Source organism: Cynocephalus volans, chromosome 9 (assembly GCF_027409185.1).
Source record: "Cynocephalus volans isolate mCynVol1 chromosome 9, mCynVol1.pri, whole genome shotgun sequence".
NCBI lineage: Eukaryota > Metazoa > Chordata > Mammalia > Dermoptera > Cynocephalidae > Cynocephalus > Cynocephalus volans.
Window position 1 is genome coordinate 87384499 of NC_084468.1, and position 20998 is coordinate 87405496.

The 20998-nt window shown below is 33.9% G+C and overlaps 1 protein-coding gene across 2 annotated transcripts in view; it reads right to left on the reverse strand.

Moving 5' to 3' along the window:
* Positions 1 to 20998, reverse strand: part of EMCN (endomucin) — a 109240-nt gene that overhangs the window by 61758 nt on the left and 26484 nt on the right. For both annotated transcript variants that reach the window (XM_063108499.1, XM_063108498.1), the window contains exons 2-3: positions 11703 to 11828; positions 5415 to 5489 (exon numbers count right to left, since the gene is read on the reverse strand). In XM_063108499.1, the coding sequence (XP_062964569.1) occupies positions 5415 to 5489; positions 11703 to 11828 (201 nt within the window). The remainder of the gene's footprint in view (positions 1 to 5414; positions 5490 to 11702; positions 11829 to 20998) is intronic.

Sequence of the window (20998 nt, forward strand, 5' to 3'; positions counted from 1 at the left end):
CAATGGGGTCAGGTGGTGGGTGAAAATGAGTTGCTTTGTTTGTTTTCTGGTTGTAGAATGCACATTAATTTTTTTTATTTTACTGAGAATAGGATTGAAATAAACATTAAAACCTTATTTCAGTCATTTAAAACTGTATTCCTGAAGTCCTAAGAGCTCAGTGGGGAAGCCTCAAGGACTGCTTTTGGTGCTGAGAGAAAAACAGGTAGAAGTCCCACTTGCTCACACACACCACCACTATCCTGCTTCACACAGAGCAGTTGCAGTGGATTGAATGGCCCCCCAAAGTCATTGGAGCTGAATCCCCACTGTAACTGTTGAGGGTGGGAAATCCTATTATGGTAATTGAAAGGTAGGGCCTAGAAGAGGAGATTAGATTATAAGGACCATGCCATAGTAAATAGATTAATAATGGTGGTCATGGGTGTGGTTCTGAAGGCTTTAGAAGGAGAGCATGTGAGAGTCTCTCTCTCTCTCTCTCTCTCTGCTCCACCATTTTCTATATGTGAAAACCTAGCATTGCTGTAAAGTCACCACCAAAGAAGAACCTCCCTGAACTTTGAACTTCCCAGCCTCTGAAATTTTAAACAATAAATTTTGTTTTCTTTATAAATCATTTAGTTTCAGATATTTATGTTATAAGAAACACAAACAGATTAATAACAGCAGTTAAACTCCAAATTGTTTGAAATATTGGCATTTCAAATTTCCTTATAATATTTTTTGAAGAACTGTTTCTGCAGATTAAAAAAAAAAAAATTAGACAACAATTGCTTTACTTAATAGTGAGGCTCCTAAATAGTAACCTTGCCTATCCACACTCAAAGTAAGATGAAGAACATCACAGCTGGCAGAAATAACAAGATCTATTGTGAAGTTCATGTGTTAATATTCCTACACTATGCTCAAGAATAAGGGTTTTCACCTAGACTTATTTACTCTTTTCTAGATACAGTGCTAACAAGTTTGGTGTGTGTGTGTGTGTGTGCACGAGCATGTGTGTGTGTGTATCCCACTTAAAATAAAGTAGCAACTTAAGAGAAATAACCAGCCACAGCAGGCTGGCAATCTAACCAAAGTGACAGCCTGAAAGCAGAACAAGAGCATACACTAAAAACAGAAAAGAAAAGCAAAAAATTACAGAATTTGGTGACTATTTTGTGCAGAAAGAAAAAAAAATGCCCTATAAGCCTTGTTTATATCTAAGGAGCTCACTATATAATAACCAAATGTAGTAATAATACTGACCCATTAAAAAAATAGTTAATTTTGAATTAGTTAAATAATAAGAAAAAAATTCAAAGTCAAAGAACCAGGTTTCAAATTCCAAATTATTATTATAAATTTTTTGCTTTTTCTTGTTATTATGTTAATTTCTCTGAAATTCAGATTTTTGTCTTTAGATAATAATATGTAAATAATTTTAAACAATCTTTTCAATATGATAATACGTCCCTTAAAATGAGTACCAAATGCACTATTGAAAAAATAGTGCTTTCGAACAAATTGCAGGTCACTTGCAGATCAAGTTTGTTATGCTTTTCTTAATGTGGCAAGGATGTACAATATGCTTTAAAATAGTCTTCATACCATTTTTAAAATGTAATTTAATTTAATTTTAAGATTGGATGATTAAACAAGGTAACATCTGACAGGTAGTAAATACATTAAAATGAAAAGAATAATTTTTTTAAAACATTGTGGAAATAAATTCATGAATATGTGCCAATTGAGTAATACACTCCTCAATAACCAATGGGTCAAGGAATAAATCACATGAAGTATTAGAAAATATTCTGAGACAAATGAACTTGGAAACACAACACATCAAAATTTATGAATTGCAGAGAAAGCAACACTGAGGGAAATTTATAGGAGTTAATACCTATATTAAAAAAGAAGAAAGTTATCAAATCAAAGTCCTAATCTGTCAACTAAGAAACTAGAAGAAGAGAAAACTAAATCCAGAGCAAGAAGGAGAAAAGAAATACTAAGGATTAAAGAAGAAAGAAAGAAAATAGAGAATAGAAAGACAATAGAGAAAACAATAAAATCAAAAGTTGGTTCTTTGAAAAGATCAACAAAATTGACAGACCTTTAGTTAACTAAGAAAGAAAAAAGGAGAGAGGACTCAAATTACCATAATCATGAATGAAAGAGGACTTATTACTACTAAACTTACAGAAATAAGAAGGGTTCTAAGGTAATTCTATAAATAATTGTATGCCAACAAATTAGATAACCTAGATGAAAGGAACAAATTCCTAGAAAATCACCAACTATGAAAACTGAGGCAAGAAGGAATGGAAAATCTAATAGAGCTGTAACAAGTAAAGAGATTGTTAGTAATAATAAGTTTTTAAAAAAACTTTCCAAAAAGAAAAGCCCAGGAATAGATGGCTTCACTCATAAATTCCACCAAAATTTAAAGAACAATTATCACCAATCACCACAAACTTTACCAATAATTAGTGGAGGAGAGAACACATCCAAATCATTCTATTAGCTAGTTACCCTGATACCAAAAACCAGACAAAGATAGCACAAGAAAAGAGAACTACAAACTTACATCTCTAATAAATATAGACACAAAAATCCTTAACAAAATAATACAAATAAATCTAGCCCCATATAAAAAGAATTATTCACGACCAAGTTGGATTTATCTCAGGAATGCAAGGTTGGTTCAATATACAGAAATCAATATCAACTCCATATTAATAAAATAAAGGATAATAACCACATGATAATCTCAATGTACTAAGAAAAGGTATTGCATGATAAAAACATTCAACAAACTAGTAATAGAAAGGAACTTCCTCATCATGATAAAGGGGATTTCTGTGATTTAAATGTCACCTCAAAAACTCATGTTGACGTGTAATTGCCGATTTAATGGTATTGGGAGGTGGAGCCGTTAAGAGGTGATTAGGTCATGAGAACTCTGCCTTTATGAATGGATTAATGTTATTATTGTGGGAATGGGCTCCTGATAAAAGGATAAGTTTGGCCCGCATCTTGTTTCTTGGTCTGGCATGTTCACTTGCCCTTCCACCATAAGATAACACAGCATGAAGGCCCTTGCCAGATGCAAGCACCATGTTCTTAGACTTCCCAGACTCCAGAACCATGAGCCAAATAAACTTCTGTTTTTTATAAATGACCCAGTCTGTAGTATTCTGTTATAGTAGAAAATGAACTAAGACAGCATCTGTGAAAAATTCATAGCTAACATTATACTTATTGGTGAAAGACTGACTGCTTTTCCTTATAATTAGGAACAAGACAAGGATGTCCCCTCTCACCACTTCTATTTAATATTGTATTGGAGGTTCTAACCTGGGCAATTAGGCAAAAATAAAATAAATAAAATAAAATAAAATAAAATAAAACAGGCATTCACACTTAAAAGGAAGAAGTAACACTATCTCTATTTGCAGATGGCTTGATCTTGTATATAGAAAATCCTAAGAAACACACACACACACACATGAATTAGAATCATTAAACAAGTTTATCAATGTAGCAGGATATAATATCAATATATAAAAATAAACTGTATTTCTATGCAGTAGCAATGAACAACCCAAAACTGAAATTAAGAAAAATGATTCCACTTATAAAAACATTAGGAATAAATTAAACAAAAGAAGTGTGAGTCTTGTACATGGAAAACTATAAACATGATCAAAAAAAATTAAAGATGACTTTGGTAAATGAAAAGACATCCTGTGCCCATGGATTGGAAGACTTAAGATTTTTAAGGCGAAAATACTCCCCAAATTGATCTACAGATCCAATGCAATCCCTATCACAATCCCAGGTGGCTTTTTGCAGACATTGAAAAGTTGATCATAAAATTCATACTGAAATTTAAGTGACCCAGAATAGCCAAATAATCTAGAAAAAGAAAAAAAAAGTTGGAGGATACACATATTCTGTTTTCAAAACTTAATACAAAGCTATATTAATCAAGAATCTGGCATAATGATAGACATACAGATAAATGGAGTAGATTTAGGAGTCCAGAAAAAAAAAAAAAACATACATTTATAGTCAATTGATGTTCATCAAGGGTGCAAGGTGATTCAAATGGGAAAAGAATAATCTTTTCAACAAATGGTGCTAGGAAACTGGATATCTACATGCAAAAGAAAGCAGTTGGATGTCTACCTCACACTATATGCAAAAATTAACCTTAAATGTAAGAGCTAAAACTATGGAACTCTTAGAAGAAAACAATATTGTTATAAATCTTTGTGACCTTGAATTAGGCAATGATTTCTTAGGTTTGACTAAGAAACTAATACAAAAGTGATGCGTCAAAGGATACTGTCAAGGAAATAAGAAGACAATCTATAGAATGGAAGAAAATATTTGCAGATTATCTATCAGATAAGTATCTAGTCTCTAATATATAAAGAACTCTTGCAACTCAACAAGAAGACAAGTAGCCCAATTTTTTTAAATGGGCAAAAATTTGAAAAGACATTTATTCAGAGAAAATATATGAATGGATAACAAGCACATGAAATATGTTCAACATCATTCGTCATTAGGGAAATGTAAATCAAAATCAAAAAAGAGCTACCACTTCATACCCACTAGGATGAATATAATGAAAAAGACAGACAACAAGTATTGGCTAGAATATGAAGATATTGGAACTCTCATACATTGCTGGTAGGAATGTAATACAGTATAGCTACTTTGGAAATCAGTTCCTCAAAATGTTACCTTTTTTTTTTTTTTTGGCTGCTGGCCCACATGGGGACTTTAACCTTGGTGTTACCAACACCATGCTCTAACCAAATGAGCTAACCAGCCAGCCATTTCCTCAAAATGTTAAACACAGTTACCATATAACTCAGCAATTCCACTCCAGCATACATACTCAAGAGAAATGACAAACATGTAGGCACACAAAAAACTTGTACACAAATGTTTACAGCAGCATTATTTATTATCAACAAAAGTCCATAATCTAATACATAAAGAAAATGTAGTATATCTATACAATGAAATATTAAAGTCATAAAAAATGAACTACAGATTCATGCTACAACACAGATGAACCTGAGAACATTATGCTAAGTGAAAGAAGCCAGACAGAAAAGGTCATGTATTGTATGATTTAATTTACATGAAATGTACAGAATAGGCAAATTTTTAGAGGCAGAAAGTAGGTTAGTGATTATCAGAGGCTGGAGAAAGAGGGAGAAGGGGAGTGATTGGTAATGGATACAAGGTTTCCTTGGGGGGAGATGAAAATATTCTGGAATTAGATAGCGGTGATGGTTGCACAATCTTATGAACATACTAAAAACCACTGAATTGTATGCTTTAAAAGGTCACCATTATGGTGTGTGAATTATATATTTAACAAAATGGTGGCAAAATGAATCACTACTCACCTTCACCTTTAGCAGTTGTTAACGCAGGAGTTGTTGGCGTTAGAGATGTTTCTAATAATTTGCTGTTGGCTGTTCCTAGTTTGATAAGATAGATGACATTATTATTAATCATAATCTCATCTCACCTGCCAAGGGATAAATAGAAATAAATCATATCTGGAGGTTGACTGGAATCTCTCTGCAGAAGTATTGGTAAGCCTTTGTCCATCTTTAGTTTTTCCATTTTTTAGCACCTTTTGTCCAAAGAGAAAAGTAAGTATTGAATGCTTGGGGGCTGATTTAAAAAAAAAAAAAAACAAACATAGTTTTGTAGGAAAGGCCCCCAAACTAAATTTCCACTGTCGATTGTTACCTAGGTATCTTTAAAGATGCAAAAAGTTATTGCAAAAAACTCTAAACACTAATAATTTAAAATCATTTTATTTTTTTCTGTGGGAAAAATGACTTAGTCAATGCAACCTAAGAATATCATGCCCTTTCTTTAGAATCACTTTTCATTTTGTTGATTTAGTTATGGCATTGAAATTTTCAAAATACATAAATCATAAAGAAACTCGTAAACTCCTGTAATTACTTTGTTCATTCATAAAATGTACTTTGGGTTCCTACTACATGCCAGGTCCCCTCTCAGACTCTCGAGGGCAGTAGCCAAATCTTTGTCATCTTTTTATACTAAAGAATAATTCCTGGCATATAGTAGGCATTTAGGAAAGGTTGTTTCAAATAAGGGGGTACTCATGCAGGACATGACGATCAATGAAGGGATAAAGAACTGCCTGAAGTAGTTGACGTGACTCATTAGATACCTACTCTCTGTAATATCAGCATTCCCTTCTTAAAACACTTTCGAATGTCCTTTTGTGATTAGATCGCAGGTCTCATATTCACTATGTAACATATGTAAAAACTTAGTTCTTATATGTATGCATGCTAAATTTGGCTCTGCACAGTTAATCTAATGCTTTAAAACCCTAGTCCAGAGGAAGATTTTAAAGGATAAGTTGGCTGGAGCTGTACATCAGAGTATATGTAAGGAATCACAAGAGGAAAATAAGAGCTGTGGAAGATTACTGAGGACAAACTTTCAAGGAGGCAGTGAAAATTTTGTCTAATGCTTATTCATCTGTCCTCGCTGCTGATTAGGGGATACAGATTATTATAGCAATGGAAAGTGGCCGTCATAGGCAGATTCTGTGAATTATATTGTAATATGGACAGCACCTAAGCACTTATGACTTTAGGACTCTCATGTGGTTGTATTTCAAAAGAAGAATCAAACAAAGGAAACCTTATTCCTAAAAGCTATGTTTGAGATTTTGCATTGCTCACTCACATGATGCCAGCATTTCATAGGTAAGGATGTCCCCTCTAGCCAGACATGATGCTTTTGTTTTCACTTCATCACTATTCATGGGATTATTGGTACCAATAACAGGCTGAATTAAATTTTTAAGATCACTTTCCCATTACTTTTCACTGGCATATATCTCATATATTGCTTGAAAATTCAAAACATAAAGATCAATTAGGACATATAAAATGATAATAATGAACATAAATGCAGGAAGTTTCAAGTGTGTGCAGTCTTTGAGTTTTCAAAGCCTTGACCTTTTTCTTTTATACCTATCCTGACTTTATGTTTGATAAGGGGAAGAAATGTAACAAAGTGGATATTTGGACTCAGTATTCAGTCAGAATTTTTCATGTGGCTTCAGTTTCAGCCTTGGGCTTTGCAAAACTGAAGATCTAAGCATTTCTGCTGCTCCTAAATTTGTGAGTGAACAGTGATCTTATGATCATGTTGATGATCATTATACATAATCTGTGTAAAAATAGCTATAACATAAATGGGACACAAGTTATTTTATTTTTTTTAATGTTACTTTTTCTAGCTTTAGTGAGTTACAATTGACAAATAAAAATTTTACATATTTGAAGTGTACAATATGATGTTTTGACATATGCATACTTCATGAAATTATTACTACAACCAATCTAATTAACCTATCTATCACCTCAAATAGTATTTTTTTGGGGGGGGATGGTGAGAACAGAGACACTATTTTATATTTATTGTTAATGTATGAACATTCACTTTCAAACACAAGTAAGCATTCTACATATAAGCTATAGTGAAATCCTCCTAATGTGCTAGATATGTTAAAATTCTGAACTATAAATGCATATTTATTATTGTAAGAGTAAAATGTTGCAATAACTAATGATAAGTGTGTTTTCTGTTAATTTTATGAGCAAAAATGATTAAATACTTTCAAGTAGTTAATTAGAGAAATAGATTGAAGTTAATATAAACTTAAAGAGAATACTATAGCATTCTCTGTGAAACTAGACTTTAAGGATATTACATCATTTTGAGTCAACAAATGTTTATAGAAGATTACATCATTAGAATATCATAATTCTACTCTCTGTAAAATTGTTCAGTGAACTAGAATTCATAACATTTTCCCAAATGAGAACTGTGTTAAATTCCATTTGGGTGACAAGTATTTCAAGAAAATGTCTAATTTGTCAACATTTCATACTTTGTGAGGATAAACTAAAAGCAAAATTTTAACCTTACTACTTCAAAGTTCTATGAAAAGGAGGAACAAGAAAATCATAAACAAAGATATCCCAGGTAGTCAATTTTCAAAATTCAAACTTAACAAGGAATGGAAAGACAATGGATACAAAGAGGAAGAGTATGGAGAAAAATAAGGTACCCAAACCCATTTTTTCCAACCAATCATACAATAAAATTACAAGAATGCTTTTAGAATGTATGTTATTTATAGTTTTATCTAGTCAGTTTCTACAGGGAGGATGTGAAACTAGACATTGCCATATCTAGCATATGTGAGATAGATGGCCAAAATATCTGGTTCTTCTACTGACCTCAATTGAAATTGAATATCTATTTAGTATCAGGAATTTTTAGTATCAGTGCTGAGAAATTTTTATTCCTGAATTATAATCCAACTCATTAAAAAGAACTATTAAATGTGTGTAAAATCAAGCTGAAGAATATACACATTTTTAAAGTAAAATTTCAAGTCCATATCCTAGAAATTCATTTTATGATGGTGATATGCAATGTCTGCCAAATGTTGATTTTTAACTCTGGCCATTTGGCCTCTGCACATCGTGTGCAGTGTTCTTGATGTATATCTAGCAAAAGGTCAAGTCCCATCTCTCTAATTTGGTAAATTTCTGAAAGCAAGCCCTGCTCTGGGCAAAGCTCTATCAATCACTTCTGTCACTGTTACTATGTTGCTGCAAGAAGAATTCTAATCTCAGTTGCACAATTTCCACTTTTTTGATGATAGAATTTCTGCCATTGGCAAGAAAAAGAAAATTTATATGCTTTAGATAGACATAGGCACTATTAAACCAACTGTTTTTCACCTTTAAACAAAAAATATCTGATTGGGAAGCCTTAAAATGAAAATAAAGAAGCTTCCTCATGTTTTTTTTTAGTAAATACTTTATTATGGCTAAGAGAGCCAAACTGGCCATGAGGAACGGAGAATAAAGAACTGCTTCACTATAGATAAGTTTTTGGGGTATTATTGTATAATTTTTAAATCGTTAGTTTGGAGAATGAGACAATGTATAAAACTCCTCCAAATTTAAACCCCTCACAGGCCTGAAATTAGGAATCCAAGTATACTGATGCTCTAATTAGAGCATGAGAACTTGAGACAAATTTTCCATTGTCTTCATTACCGTGTATTAGTTATGTTGTCTTTAGGATCATGGGCATAATATCCAGTATACGTAGTCCAACTCACCTACACCCTTAATACACAAATGGTGATCAAGTAAGCTGGACAAAAAGGAGTTCCTTTCTCTGTCTGCCTCCTCCAATGTTTTCCTTCCTTTCTTTTATAAGCACAATAGACCATCCCTCTCCCCCAACTGCCTGACAGCTCCATTCAGCCCTACCACCATGTCCAACTTTCTGTTTCTCATACTGGACCCAAGCAGCTGTGGACATCAGGGCATACCTTTGGTGCCATGTCTCCCTTCCAGCTCACTCTCTCAGCTGGTCTCACAAGAGACCCCAGAAGGGATTCACTTCCTTCCCTTAAACCTCCTCCCACTGCTATATTCATGGTTACTAGATGCAAACTCTAAAACTTCTCTAAATGGATATTAGATGATATTACAGAATTATTATTAATTTGATGAGTTTGATAATGTCATTAAATGCCCATGTTTTTTGAGATGCAAAATTAGTGTGTAGAGGTAAAATGGTATGAAGTTGGGACTCCTTCCAAAATACTTTGACAAACAAATAAAAAGAAAGAGAGAAAAGAAAAGAAAAGAAAAAAAAGGAAGGAGAAAAAACAAAAAAGGAAGCAAATGTAAAGACTAGACAAATATTGATTTTGGGAGATGAATATATTGAAATTAAGTACAGTAATCTCTACTTTTGGATGTATGTGAACATTTTTATAATAAAAATTAATAAAAAGTAAAACTTCTCTGGCCTATTACAATTTTTACAATTGAATGTGAATAATTTAAAATTCATCTGGATCGCTTTTGAAGAACACAGACCAGAGTTTATAATTTCTATTAACTGGGTAATATAAATCAGTGAAAGTGTCCAGAAAAAAAGGAATTAAAGGAACATGCGTGCAGGTGTGTACATATAAGCTCAAGTGTTCTATGCACTTGCTTCAGAGAGGGGTGCTTAAGTGTCCCACTCCAGGAGCTACCAATGGTAAAGTTGCCAGAAAGGTCTCCTACATATGTTTTGCATGAACAGGTTCTGAAGTAACCTGTCGGAGCCAGCAAGATAAAATGCATTCTTGGTATCACAAATTACAATCCTGCCTGAATTTCTTCTGAACCCTCACTTCTGCCCTTTCATAGCTGCTTAACATAGTGGTTAGTGTTTGTGTTATTATTTGGACAGTGGTATTCACCAAAGATCCTTATACGCCAGGCTAGGAATCTACTCACTGAGAAAGTGTAAGTTCGCAGCAGTTAACATAAAAATTGTGGAACTTCAAACTTTTAGATCTGCATGCAACGTCAGCACCTACCTTCTCTGTAGTGGTACTTTTGGGGGGATATTATTACCAAATAAGTGACAGTTTTATGCCAAGGACTCAGCTGGTAATTCACAGACAGAAAGAGAGAGGGAGACAAGCAAATAGATATATTTTTGTAAACATGCAAGGATGCCTCTGCTTGAAACCTGGGAACACAAGACTAATATAATTTTTAAAAATAAAATTAAAAATACAGTGTGCAGGAGTTGGCTGGAGGCTTCATGGGCCCTGCCTTTCTGATTATGTCATTTAGAATTTCCCTTGACTGGAAATATACGTTGCACAGTATTCGGGGAATAAAATCCCCTTTGCTGCCCTCATTGTGTAATGCTTTCTCCTGGTTTGGTAGAGAAGTTCTAGGAAAACTGGTTTGGTTTCATCTGAGAATCAAAAATTGCAGAAATAATGCACAATGATCATGATATCTTTTATCTCTGAGAATCACCACCCCATTCAAGCCCAGTGAACTAGCCCTCATTGGTCCTCTGCATGTGTTTGAGTTTAGTCTTAGAATGAAAATTAAGGGAAAAATGGAGAAGTGAGAAAGACAGCAGTAGGAATTTCAGTAATCCATTCATCAGGTTTATGAGTTCTGGTCTTTCTAACCAGAGTTTCTGCCCATAAGGGATCAACCAACATTTCTATTTTTCTCCTCCATTGATTATGGCACCTGAATGATATGCCTCATTTTACGTGTATTGCAGGACAGGAAATGTGGTATGCATTAGATTGATAACCTGCTGAGTTTAACTGAATGATTCTAATGGCTTTTTAAATTTTTATGGATGATAAGGTAATCCCCTTTAATACCTAGCCAGAAAACATGATAAAGCTGTTGTCACTCAGTTCAGTAACAATAATGATAATATTGCTACTGAAACCTACAAATTAAATCTATTGGATATTTAGAAAGATATTTTTATGACTTGGGACATGGTAACTTTTTTCTTTTCTAAAAATAAACTTTGTGCATGTAACATTCACAATACAATCATTCTCAAACAGGAAGTTATCCAAAAGAATATCATCAAAGAAGCCCTCTGAGAACTCAGGGTTCTGCAAGCAACCCAAAATAACACATGGATTTCAAAATAATGAAATAGCACAGACTTTCATAACATTCAAACATAAGATCCTGAATTATTTTCCTGTATTAAATTACATAGGTACTCTAATTTTGCTTGTTAAAGTTAAAATAAATTCTACTAAGAGTTAATCATACCTTTAGGAGATGTTTCAGACGTTGCTTTGGTAACAAGAATTGGTAATGATGTTGTGTTTGGTGTTGTTACAAAGGTTTTTGTTGTAGGAATAGATGATGGTGATACAGAAAATGTGTTTGTAACACCTGAAAAAAAGCAAATTTTGTTAGCGTAGCTGCATTAACATTTTGCATTTATTTTATTTATTTATTTTATTTTAACTTCTCAATAAACGTTGTAGTTGATTTTCGTGACCCGTTACCCATTCCTCTTTCTACCTCTCTCCCCCCACACATCATACCTGTTCACTTGTCTGAACAAGTTCAAGGAATTGTTGTGATTGTTGTGTCTTCTTCCCCCCTACCCTTTATTTTTTTGTTTGGTTATTTATTTATTTATTTATTTTTAGCTCCCACAAATAAGTTAGAACACACTTTTTGTGCCTGATATGTTTCATTTAATATAATTTTCTCTAAGTCCATCCATGTTGTTGCAAATGGTAGTATTTCATTCTTTTTTATAGCAGAGTAGTATTCCATTGTGTAGATATACCACATTTTCCTTATTCACTCATCTGATGATGGACATTTGGGCTGGTTCCAACTCTTGGCTATTGTAAATAGTGCTGCAATAAACATGGGAGCACAGGTATCCCTTTGGCATGATAATTTCCATTCTTCTGGGTATATTCCCAGCAGTGGAATAGCTGGTTCATATGGTAGATCTATCTGTAATTGTTTGAGGAACCTCCATACCATTTTCCGTAAAGGCTGCACCATATTGCAGTCCCACTATCAGTGTACAAGAGTTCCTTTTTTTCTGCAACCTCTCCAGCATTTATCATTCTCAGTCTTTTGGATATTAGCCATCCTGACTGGAGTGAGATGGTATCTCAAAGTGGTCTGGATTTACATTTCCTGAATGCTGAGTGATGTTGAGCATTTTTTCATGTGTCTGTTGGCTATTTGTATATCTTCCTTTGAGAAATGCCACATTTTGCATTTCTTTTGACAATCAATAGACTAGTATATTTAAAAAAAAAGTATATATACTTCTGCCAACCCAGTCACTAGAGCATGGATTTGGAACTAATTTTCTAGTTGTGATGAATTCATCCTTAGGTCAGTATCATTCACTAACTCCATCTGCTTCTCATCAATAGCCTGAATTTTCAAGGTGGCTAGCAGGAACAGTCTGTGGTTCTGAAACTATATAATATCTGAGAAAACTAATAAGAAATAAATGTATAAATTTGAAGTTTAACAATATTTTTAAGCCAACTGTACTAACCTTGCTAGATGAAATAACTAAATGGGCACTCTCTGGGCAATGGATGCTTTACTAAATATTTTCATAGCACATTAAAGTTATTAAGTAGTAAAATGTCATTAGTATTTATCTTTTTGATATAAACCACTCTCTCTCTCCATATAATATACTATGTATAAAGTATAAAATTTTCAATATTGTGTATATAAAGATAAATTCCAAAGAAATGCAGTAAACTTTAAAGAAATTCAACAGTTGCAACCTTTTTACATTTTTGGTGATGGAGCCACCAAAAATATGCATTTTCAAATTGCTTATCTCTCTAAATTATAACAGTATTTGGGCAACAAAAGCCACAGAAATGAAGGTAATATATTGTGTTCCATATTATATATTTCTTTTTAACAATAATTCTTAAAATTTTCATTGAAATATATGAGGGAACAAGCCTTCTATAAAAGCAGGTTGTCAAAATCATCACTTTATTATTATTTTTTTCAAAGTGAAGTATGTAGGGCTTAACTCTCATTGTCCTATGAAAAGATTTGCTTCACATAAAATTGTAATAATTTATTAGCATTTCTATATTTTAATTCTATATTTTATTGGTCTTATATCTGAACATTCACTGCCATGTTAAAGATCAAAATACAGGAAGAAAATGTTTACAAAGGGTTTGGGAAAAGTATTCAGATCTATGGAAAACATTGTTTTCTGTATTGCTACTTAGTCCGTATAGAGCATATGAGTATATGGTACTAGTATAGCATGTTAGTTAAGAAGATGGACTTTGTATAACAAAGACTTATGTTCAAATCCTAGTCAAATGGGGGATGTCAGTAAATATATGTAATTAGTATGACTTCTCAAATTTAAATTACATTCAAAATTTCCTCTTTGAATTTGAGAAAAACCAATAATATGACATGTCAGTGAAAACCAATATCTCAGATGTCATGGGATAGAGTAAATCCTGTTTTACTTTATAGGCTTGGGTGTATGGAAGTGTTAGCTCTTGGCACTGACTTTGTTTATGGACACAGTACATGGAAATTGCTTAATGTATTCAGCACATAGAGATGTGTTCAGCACATATACAAATGACAGAACTGCATTTTCACAGCCTTTGTGGAAATCAAGTTAAAAGTTTTTTTCACCTTTGGAGGTACACTTCACACCCTTGGTCTAACCCTGCCCCACCCCCCAATAATTCAGCAGAGAGCAGGACACAGCCTGTATGAGATTATGTTTTCTCATTTAGCCATTTTGATCTAGCTATCTTTCTTTTACTCCTAGATTTCATGATGTAACACTAATTTTAAGCTTATATTGAAATTGAAGAAATTACTTAAATATATCACTTAGACTAGAAAATTCACCTGTAAATAGTTCGACTGTCTGTTGACTTCCTAATTAGCAACAATCCTAATTTTTGAGCATAATCAACATCTCCAGAGATCATTTCCTTACTTCCTTTCCTTCTCTCTCCTTCCCTTCCTTTCTTCCTTCCTTCCGTCCTTCTTTTCTTCCACAATACTTATTGGGAAATGATCTATATGAAAATCATGATTAGACACAGTAAAAGACTCTATGATGCACTACATAGTATCACCCTTGGGTAACTTTCAGTCTGGTAGGGAACATAACACCTATGCACAATAAACAATATAGGATATTCTATATGGGTCGTACAGACCAGTGTTTTTCAAACTGCACATTGTGATACAATTAAAGGGTAATTAAATCTCTTTAGTGGATTGCAGTCAGAACTTTTGCCACATTAAAAAAAAAAGAGACAATATTAGAGTGGTATTGCAAATAAAGTGGGTAAGTATTGTTCATGAAGCTTTTGTGTAGGTGTGTGAGTGTGGTTGGTGGGTGTGAGTCTGCATGAAATGTGTGCCAAGAAAATGCATTACTGTGACTCCAATTAAAAATCTGAAAGCTGCTGGACCAATAATAAATTGGGCAAAAGTTCATGAGATAAAAGACAACCACCCTGCTGACATGAGCAAGGAATACTTCATGAGAGAGTTGACATAGGAGCTGGACGTTGAAGCCTAAGTATGTCCTCACAAAGGAAAGGACATGAGCAAAGCTTCAGAGTGAGAAAATGAGATATTTGAGAAGATACAAACAGTGCTGTTTGGTTGGACTGCAGTGTGCTATAAAAGGGCATAGTGGAAGTTGTCTGGGAAAATAATGGAGGCCAGATTGTACAGGTTCATGAACAAAAAGCCCAGGACTTTGGATTTTATCAAGTCAGTGGGGAGCCATGGAAAGTGACCAAACAGAAATTCCACTGTAGGAAAAATGATGGGGAAATGGGTGGGACAGAGAATGAGCACACAACAGTTGAATTGGACTGCAAGACTTCGTTTTTATATTTACCAGTGTCCTCTGCCCTCTTGAGGTCATCATGTGATATCAGTGAGTTCACTTCCATAAAATGACTTGATGCAAACTACAAGTAGGCAAATTTGTAACCACCGGTGTGGTAACATTGAGACGTACTGCAAGGCTTTTTCTCCTTCCATCCTTAAACATATTTGGCCTCTGATTTCTCCTGAGTAAAACTTTAATCCACTAGCATGCTTTAACATCTTCATTATCAGTTCTTTGGACTGTTCAGCAGGGACCATGCCCTCTTTTGGGCAAGGGCTAACAACTCCTACAAGTACTGAGTGTGCCATGCACCAGGTTCAATGTAAGCACTTTCTATGGATTATCTAATTTAATCCTGGCAAAGACACTAAGAGACCCATACTTTTATGATCATACTTTTACGGATGAGGACACTGAGGCTCAAAAAGGGAAGATAGCTTGCCCACACTTTACACTGGAAAGGGATATAGTTGGCATTTTAATTCAGACAGCCTTGACTCCAGAGAATATACCTTTAGCCACCACACTTCTGGCCATGGGAAGGTAGTGCCAAGCAAAGCTACTACCCGGCTTCCCTGTGCTCTGCTGTAGACAGGGTATAACATAAAAGGGAAGCAAGTGACTAGACACACAGTTGTTTTGCCCTTATGTACCTATAATGAGGAAATAGACAAAATATCTCATTTTTTCTTAAAAAATAAACACTTCATGTTGTCACATATATGTATGTATATACGTATATACACACAAACACATAAAATGTTTCCATACTAGAATTAACGCTTTAAAGGAAATTTTCCATTGACTAAATCTATTTATATTTAAAAAATAAAAATAGAGGTTTCTTCAATTTGAAAAAACTCTGCAACTGGAAAATTTCTCTTACAATGTGGGAAGAATTATTTCCTCTAACTACTGCAGTTGAAGGTTATATTGACCATGACGCAAGTAACCACCAGCCTTACTTTTGCTGTATTATTGGTAAATTTCTTCTAGGTTTGATTTGATCTCATTATTGAAGGAAATGGCTTATTCTGAAGTATTTTTCTTCACAGGACATGGTGAGATAGCATTTTTTCCCTCTCTATCTTCAAAGCGATTAAAGATAAATTTAAGAAGGCAACCTGAGCCTCATGACTTTGCTTGTACCAAACCAGATAGTGCTGCTCTTAGAACATTGTAGGAGAAACAGATGGCATTTTGTCCTGATGCCATCCTACACTCAAGAGAGCTCAAGGGATACTGTTGCTAGTTTCCTGTATTTTGAAAGGATGAAGTATTATCTGGATTTTAACAAAATAAGTACTCTAATTATAAAATTTAATTATAAAAGATAAACTTATGCTAAAGAATTTCCATAAATCCTGAGATAGTTCTGCATTCATTGAATTTCAAGATAGGAAATTCCCAACTGTTCACATATAATAGCATGTAGGATCGTACATGGGAACTTTTCTTGTCTTTGAGAATTCAGTTTATGGCTGCAAACCAAATATGTTTTCTCCTGTTCTCAAATGATCAAGTCATCTACTCCATGTAGTTACAAAGTGTCTAATAGCCTTTCTATGCAACTCATAAATAGCATCTAAATGTTAGAATTTCATCCAACCTTATAATGAGCAGCTCTCTCTCTCTAGTTATGGCTAAAGTCCACTGGAAATCCACTACTGAAGAAGATAGATCTTGTTTCATTTAGGTGGACACAAAAACTGAATTACAGTGGCTTAGAATTCTAGGATTTGAGACCTGAAAGGAACTTTTTGTGATATACTAATGTAATACAACCTCTGCATTTTCTAGCTTAGAAAATATATGAGATTAAGGTATTTCAAAACATCACAGCACTTGTTAGTAAAAAAGATGCCTTGATTTCCATTTCAGTGCTCTTCATTATATGAAATAGAAAAATCTGTTTTTGTTTCTAATTCTACTACCTGGGCATGTGGAATGCACTTGCCCTCTGAACCATCTCTAAGAAAATATTTACTTTGACAGGTATATTCATAAGCAAAATTTCAGAAGAAAGATTTAAACTCTTTAAGGAAACAAGAGTGACTTCAGAAATATATAATAGCAGTACATACAAAGTGCTAATTAACAAATGGTCTTATAAACCCCCAATGTACCTTTATTAGGTAATGATTTAATAACTAGATCAATTAATCTATGGAATTAATGGTAAAACAATTGTATTTTTTAGTAGTTTATAATGTTTATTATTTTATGATAATAAGTGTGTACTTCTACAAACTTATTATCTTCATGCAATGCCAATTCCTATACATACCCAGCCCTCAGACTATTAAATTTTTTCCAAGATTTATCCTAAAATAAAGTAATCACCAATTTTTCATTTGTGGTTTTGTGGATGCTTATCCCCTTACAGATCATAATGTATAATGAACAAAGATCCATTTCTTAGGTTTGCATGTAATGGCAATGCATAAATCAGGGTCTTATAAATGGTAGGAAGGTCCTTTTTCATAGTAACTTAACAGTAATTCTTGTTGCTCAACTAATAAATACTTTATACTTCTTTTATTAGTAAATTACCATTAGTTTAAGTTGAAAATTAATTTTCCCTCACATATTAAAAAGACATATACAAATATATAACAAATAATAATAAAATATATAAAAATAAATAAATACAAATAAAATAGGGTACTACTTCCCATCCATATTCCCATCAAAACACAGCTTTTATGAAAGACATGACATCAATTCCTTCTGATTATTAATTTCATATTAACACATTTTTACACTAATGGTGATCCTTCTCTTTTGACATAGGAGAGGTCATTTTGATTTGCTGCCAATCAAAATAAATGTAGCTAATTTTTTCAATTAAAAGAAAAAAGATGTGATGATGCAGCCTTGATGATTTCTTCTATTTGCACTGATCCCAAAATTTCATGATATCCTATAAGAAATTTACAAGTAAGTCACTAGCCAATGAGTTATTTACCTCAATAAATATTTATTAAGCATTGATTTCAACAGATGCTAAGCAAAGTTACAAATATATGTGTTTTTCATAGAGGAACTTAGAGTTATTTTGATATTCAAGCTGTACAAATATGAAACAACTACAAGATTATGGTTGTAGATGTGCCATATAAAAATGGTACTATATAATTAGTATTTTGCATAGCTGGCCCTGTGCAATGTTAAGTGAAATGAAAGTAAAGTCATGTCACTCTCTGTGTCTGAGATAAACAATAATTTTCTTGGAGGAAGAGATTTCAAGAGGAATCAGAAAATTGAGCACAACAAAGAAAGAAACAAATATTTCATATTCAAGTAGAAGGGGAAATCAATAGTATCAAATAAAACAGAGGCTATATAATATGAAACCTGAAAGGGCATTGTGATGATGTTAGTCACTCATTAGCATAATCTTTTGAGAGAGGAAAACAGAAAAATCCCATTTTCAAGGAAAACATCAGAGCTAGTGGCAACTCTTGAAAAAGAGGATTTTAAATTTAAAGTACAATTTCAATTAAAGCTAAAAGATACTGTAGCAAGCTCAACATTTTTGAGAATGCTTAAGTTTCCTATTTTGGAATGACTTTGGGGGATAAGTAACACGAAAATCTCCATCTCTCACAAAGAGGAAAATATTCAGGTATGTGGGAGAAAGCTGCACTCAAAAGAGGAATCTCCCCAGGTTGCCGCCATCTGTGAGGTGGGGAGGCAGTGCCAAGCCTGGCGGGCGGAGAGTGTGGACAGGTGTCTCAGCCACCTGGCCCCTCCAGGGAGAACAGGAAGGCAGCATTACATCGGTGTGTTTGTTAAACAGAAAACAACAATATCTGCAAAATGGACCCAAGAATCTGAGGCTTTCCGGCTGACAAATGGATGGAGGTGTACAAGGCAAACTGCCTCCACTCACCCAGGTGTCATGTGCAAAATTATGGGTCAGTGCAGCTGTATTTCCCTCACAAACTGGTGATTCTTTAAACATCATGTTGCATAATGATGGGATATCTTTAGATTGTGGACTTTATTGTAAAGATTCTTTTCACATATCGTACCCAGTTTGATTGGAGAATTTCAAGTCCATAAGGTACAAAAAGGCAAAGGTTATATTTAGTATTTATAGGGGTGGGAATGAGAGGGAAAAGGAACAGCCTGGTCATAGTCCTGGGCTCTCAGACAAAAGTCCCAAATCCCTACTTCCATGAAGGTCTCTGACTCGAGAGAGGAATGGTGGTTCTACAGCTCAAAAGATGTCTTCCAAGGAAACAGGATGCAGAGGCTCAGTGCATCCTCGTGGGCACCAGCAAATATCATGAGCAAGGCTCTTGGGCCCATCTCATAACTTCAGACCAACTCAGGTGCCTTCTCAGTCCTGGGAGCAGCAGCCCTGCTCTGTCCCTTCTCTGGTGCCATGTAGAGGAGGCCACAGTAGGGGAGAGCGCAGTTCCTATTCTTTCCAGAATGGCACCTTCAACCTCTACACACAAAGAAAAACTATCTAGCTGATTTTAAATGCTCTTTAATTTGTATCAGCTGAAACACATATTTTTAGTTGCAAAGGAGTAAAATCAAAAGAAAAACAGTTATTTCTATCTTCTGAAGAATCAAAGCTTCATTTCCCTGAAAACAGTTATTTGAAGGGACAGAAAACTTTAAGGAATAGACATTCCAAGAAAGCAAGCATGTGTAACAATAATTACTTTTGCTTACATCATTTGATTCGAATAACAATTCTGTGAAACAGTTAAACAGGCACTACTTGTATCTCCATTTTATAGATGAAGAAACTGAGGCCCTGGTCACCAATTTTAACTTTTCAAGACATGAAATCAGAAGTTTTGAGAGCCTTGCTCAAATCCAGGTGTAATCTCTCCTTCTCCCTTTCTCTGTGTTACCTAGAGGTGTAGAACTACAGTGTCACTGTTGTTTGTGGCTGCAGTATCGCTATGCTGCTGCTTAAGTACTCGAATGACTTTAGAGTCCATTTTTTTTTACCCCTATGCTATTCCTAATTGTTATGAAAATAAATGTAATAAATTAGGGTACGTAAAATGAAAAATACTGATCATCAGTAGCACCTGCTCTGTTTTTGTTTGACTAACTACTTCATACATCTGGGATTATTAAAGAAATAAAAACAAAACAAAATCTCTTAGCTAAAAGTTTTCTTTTATCTTATTCATCATTAGAACATTACTGTGAAGCAGTTTTACTAAAAATCTTAAAAGCAGGGAGGTCAACTTTAATAATAATATTAAATAAGCCACAAAAAAATTATGAAGGGCTTTCTAAGATATAACTTTTAGTGTTCTATTCACTTTATCTGATACTTCTCCTGGATTTAGGGCAATATTATATAAAAAAAAATCCTTTCTTGTTTTGGTGTAAAATAACAATGATATGGTAAAACATTATTGTTTGGTCTCACTTTTGTAACAAAATCACCAATTACTCTACCTGATGACATCAAAGAACTACCTTGCCCCCTTTATTTCATTTGTGTTCACATTATTCTTCAATGTAAATATCCAGTGTCTTTTGTGAATGGAAGAGAAGACACTAAATAAATGAAAATAATTTATTATCAAGAAATAAAGCAAGGAGCAGTGTAACGTAGGAAGTGGATAATGGCAGGGCTGTAGGGCCATGTCGTCCAGTTTGAGTCCAGGCCCCACCACTT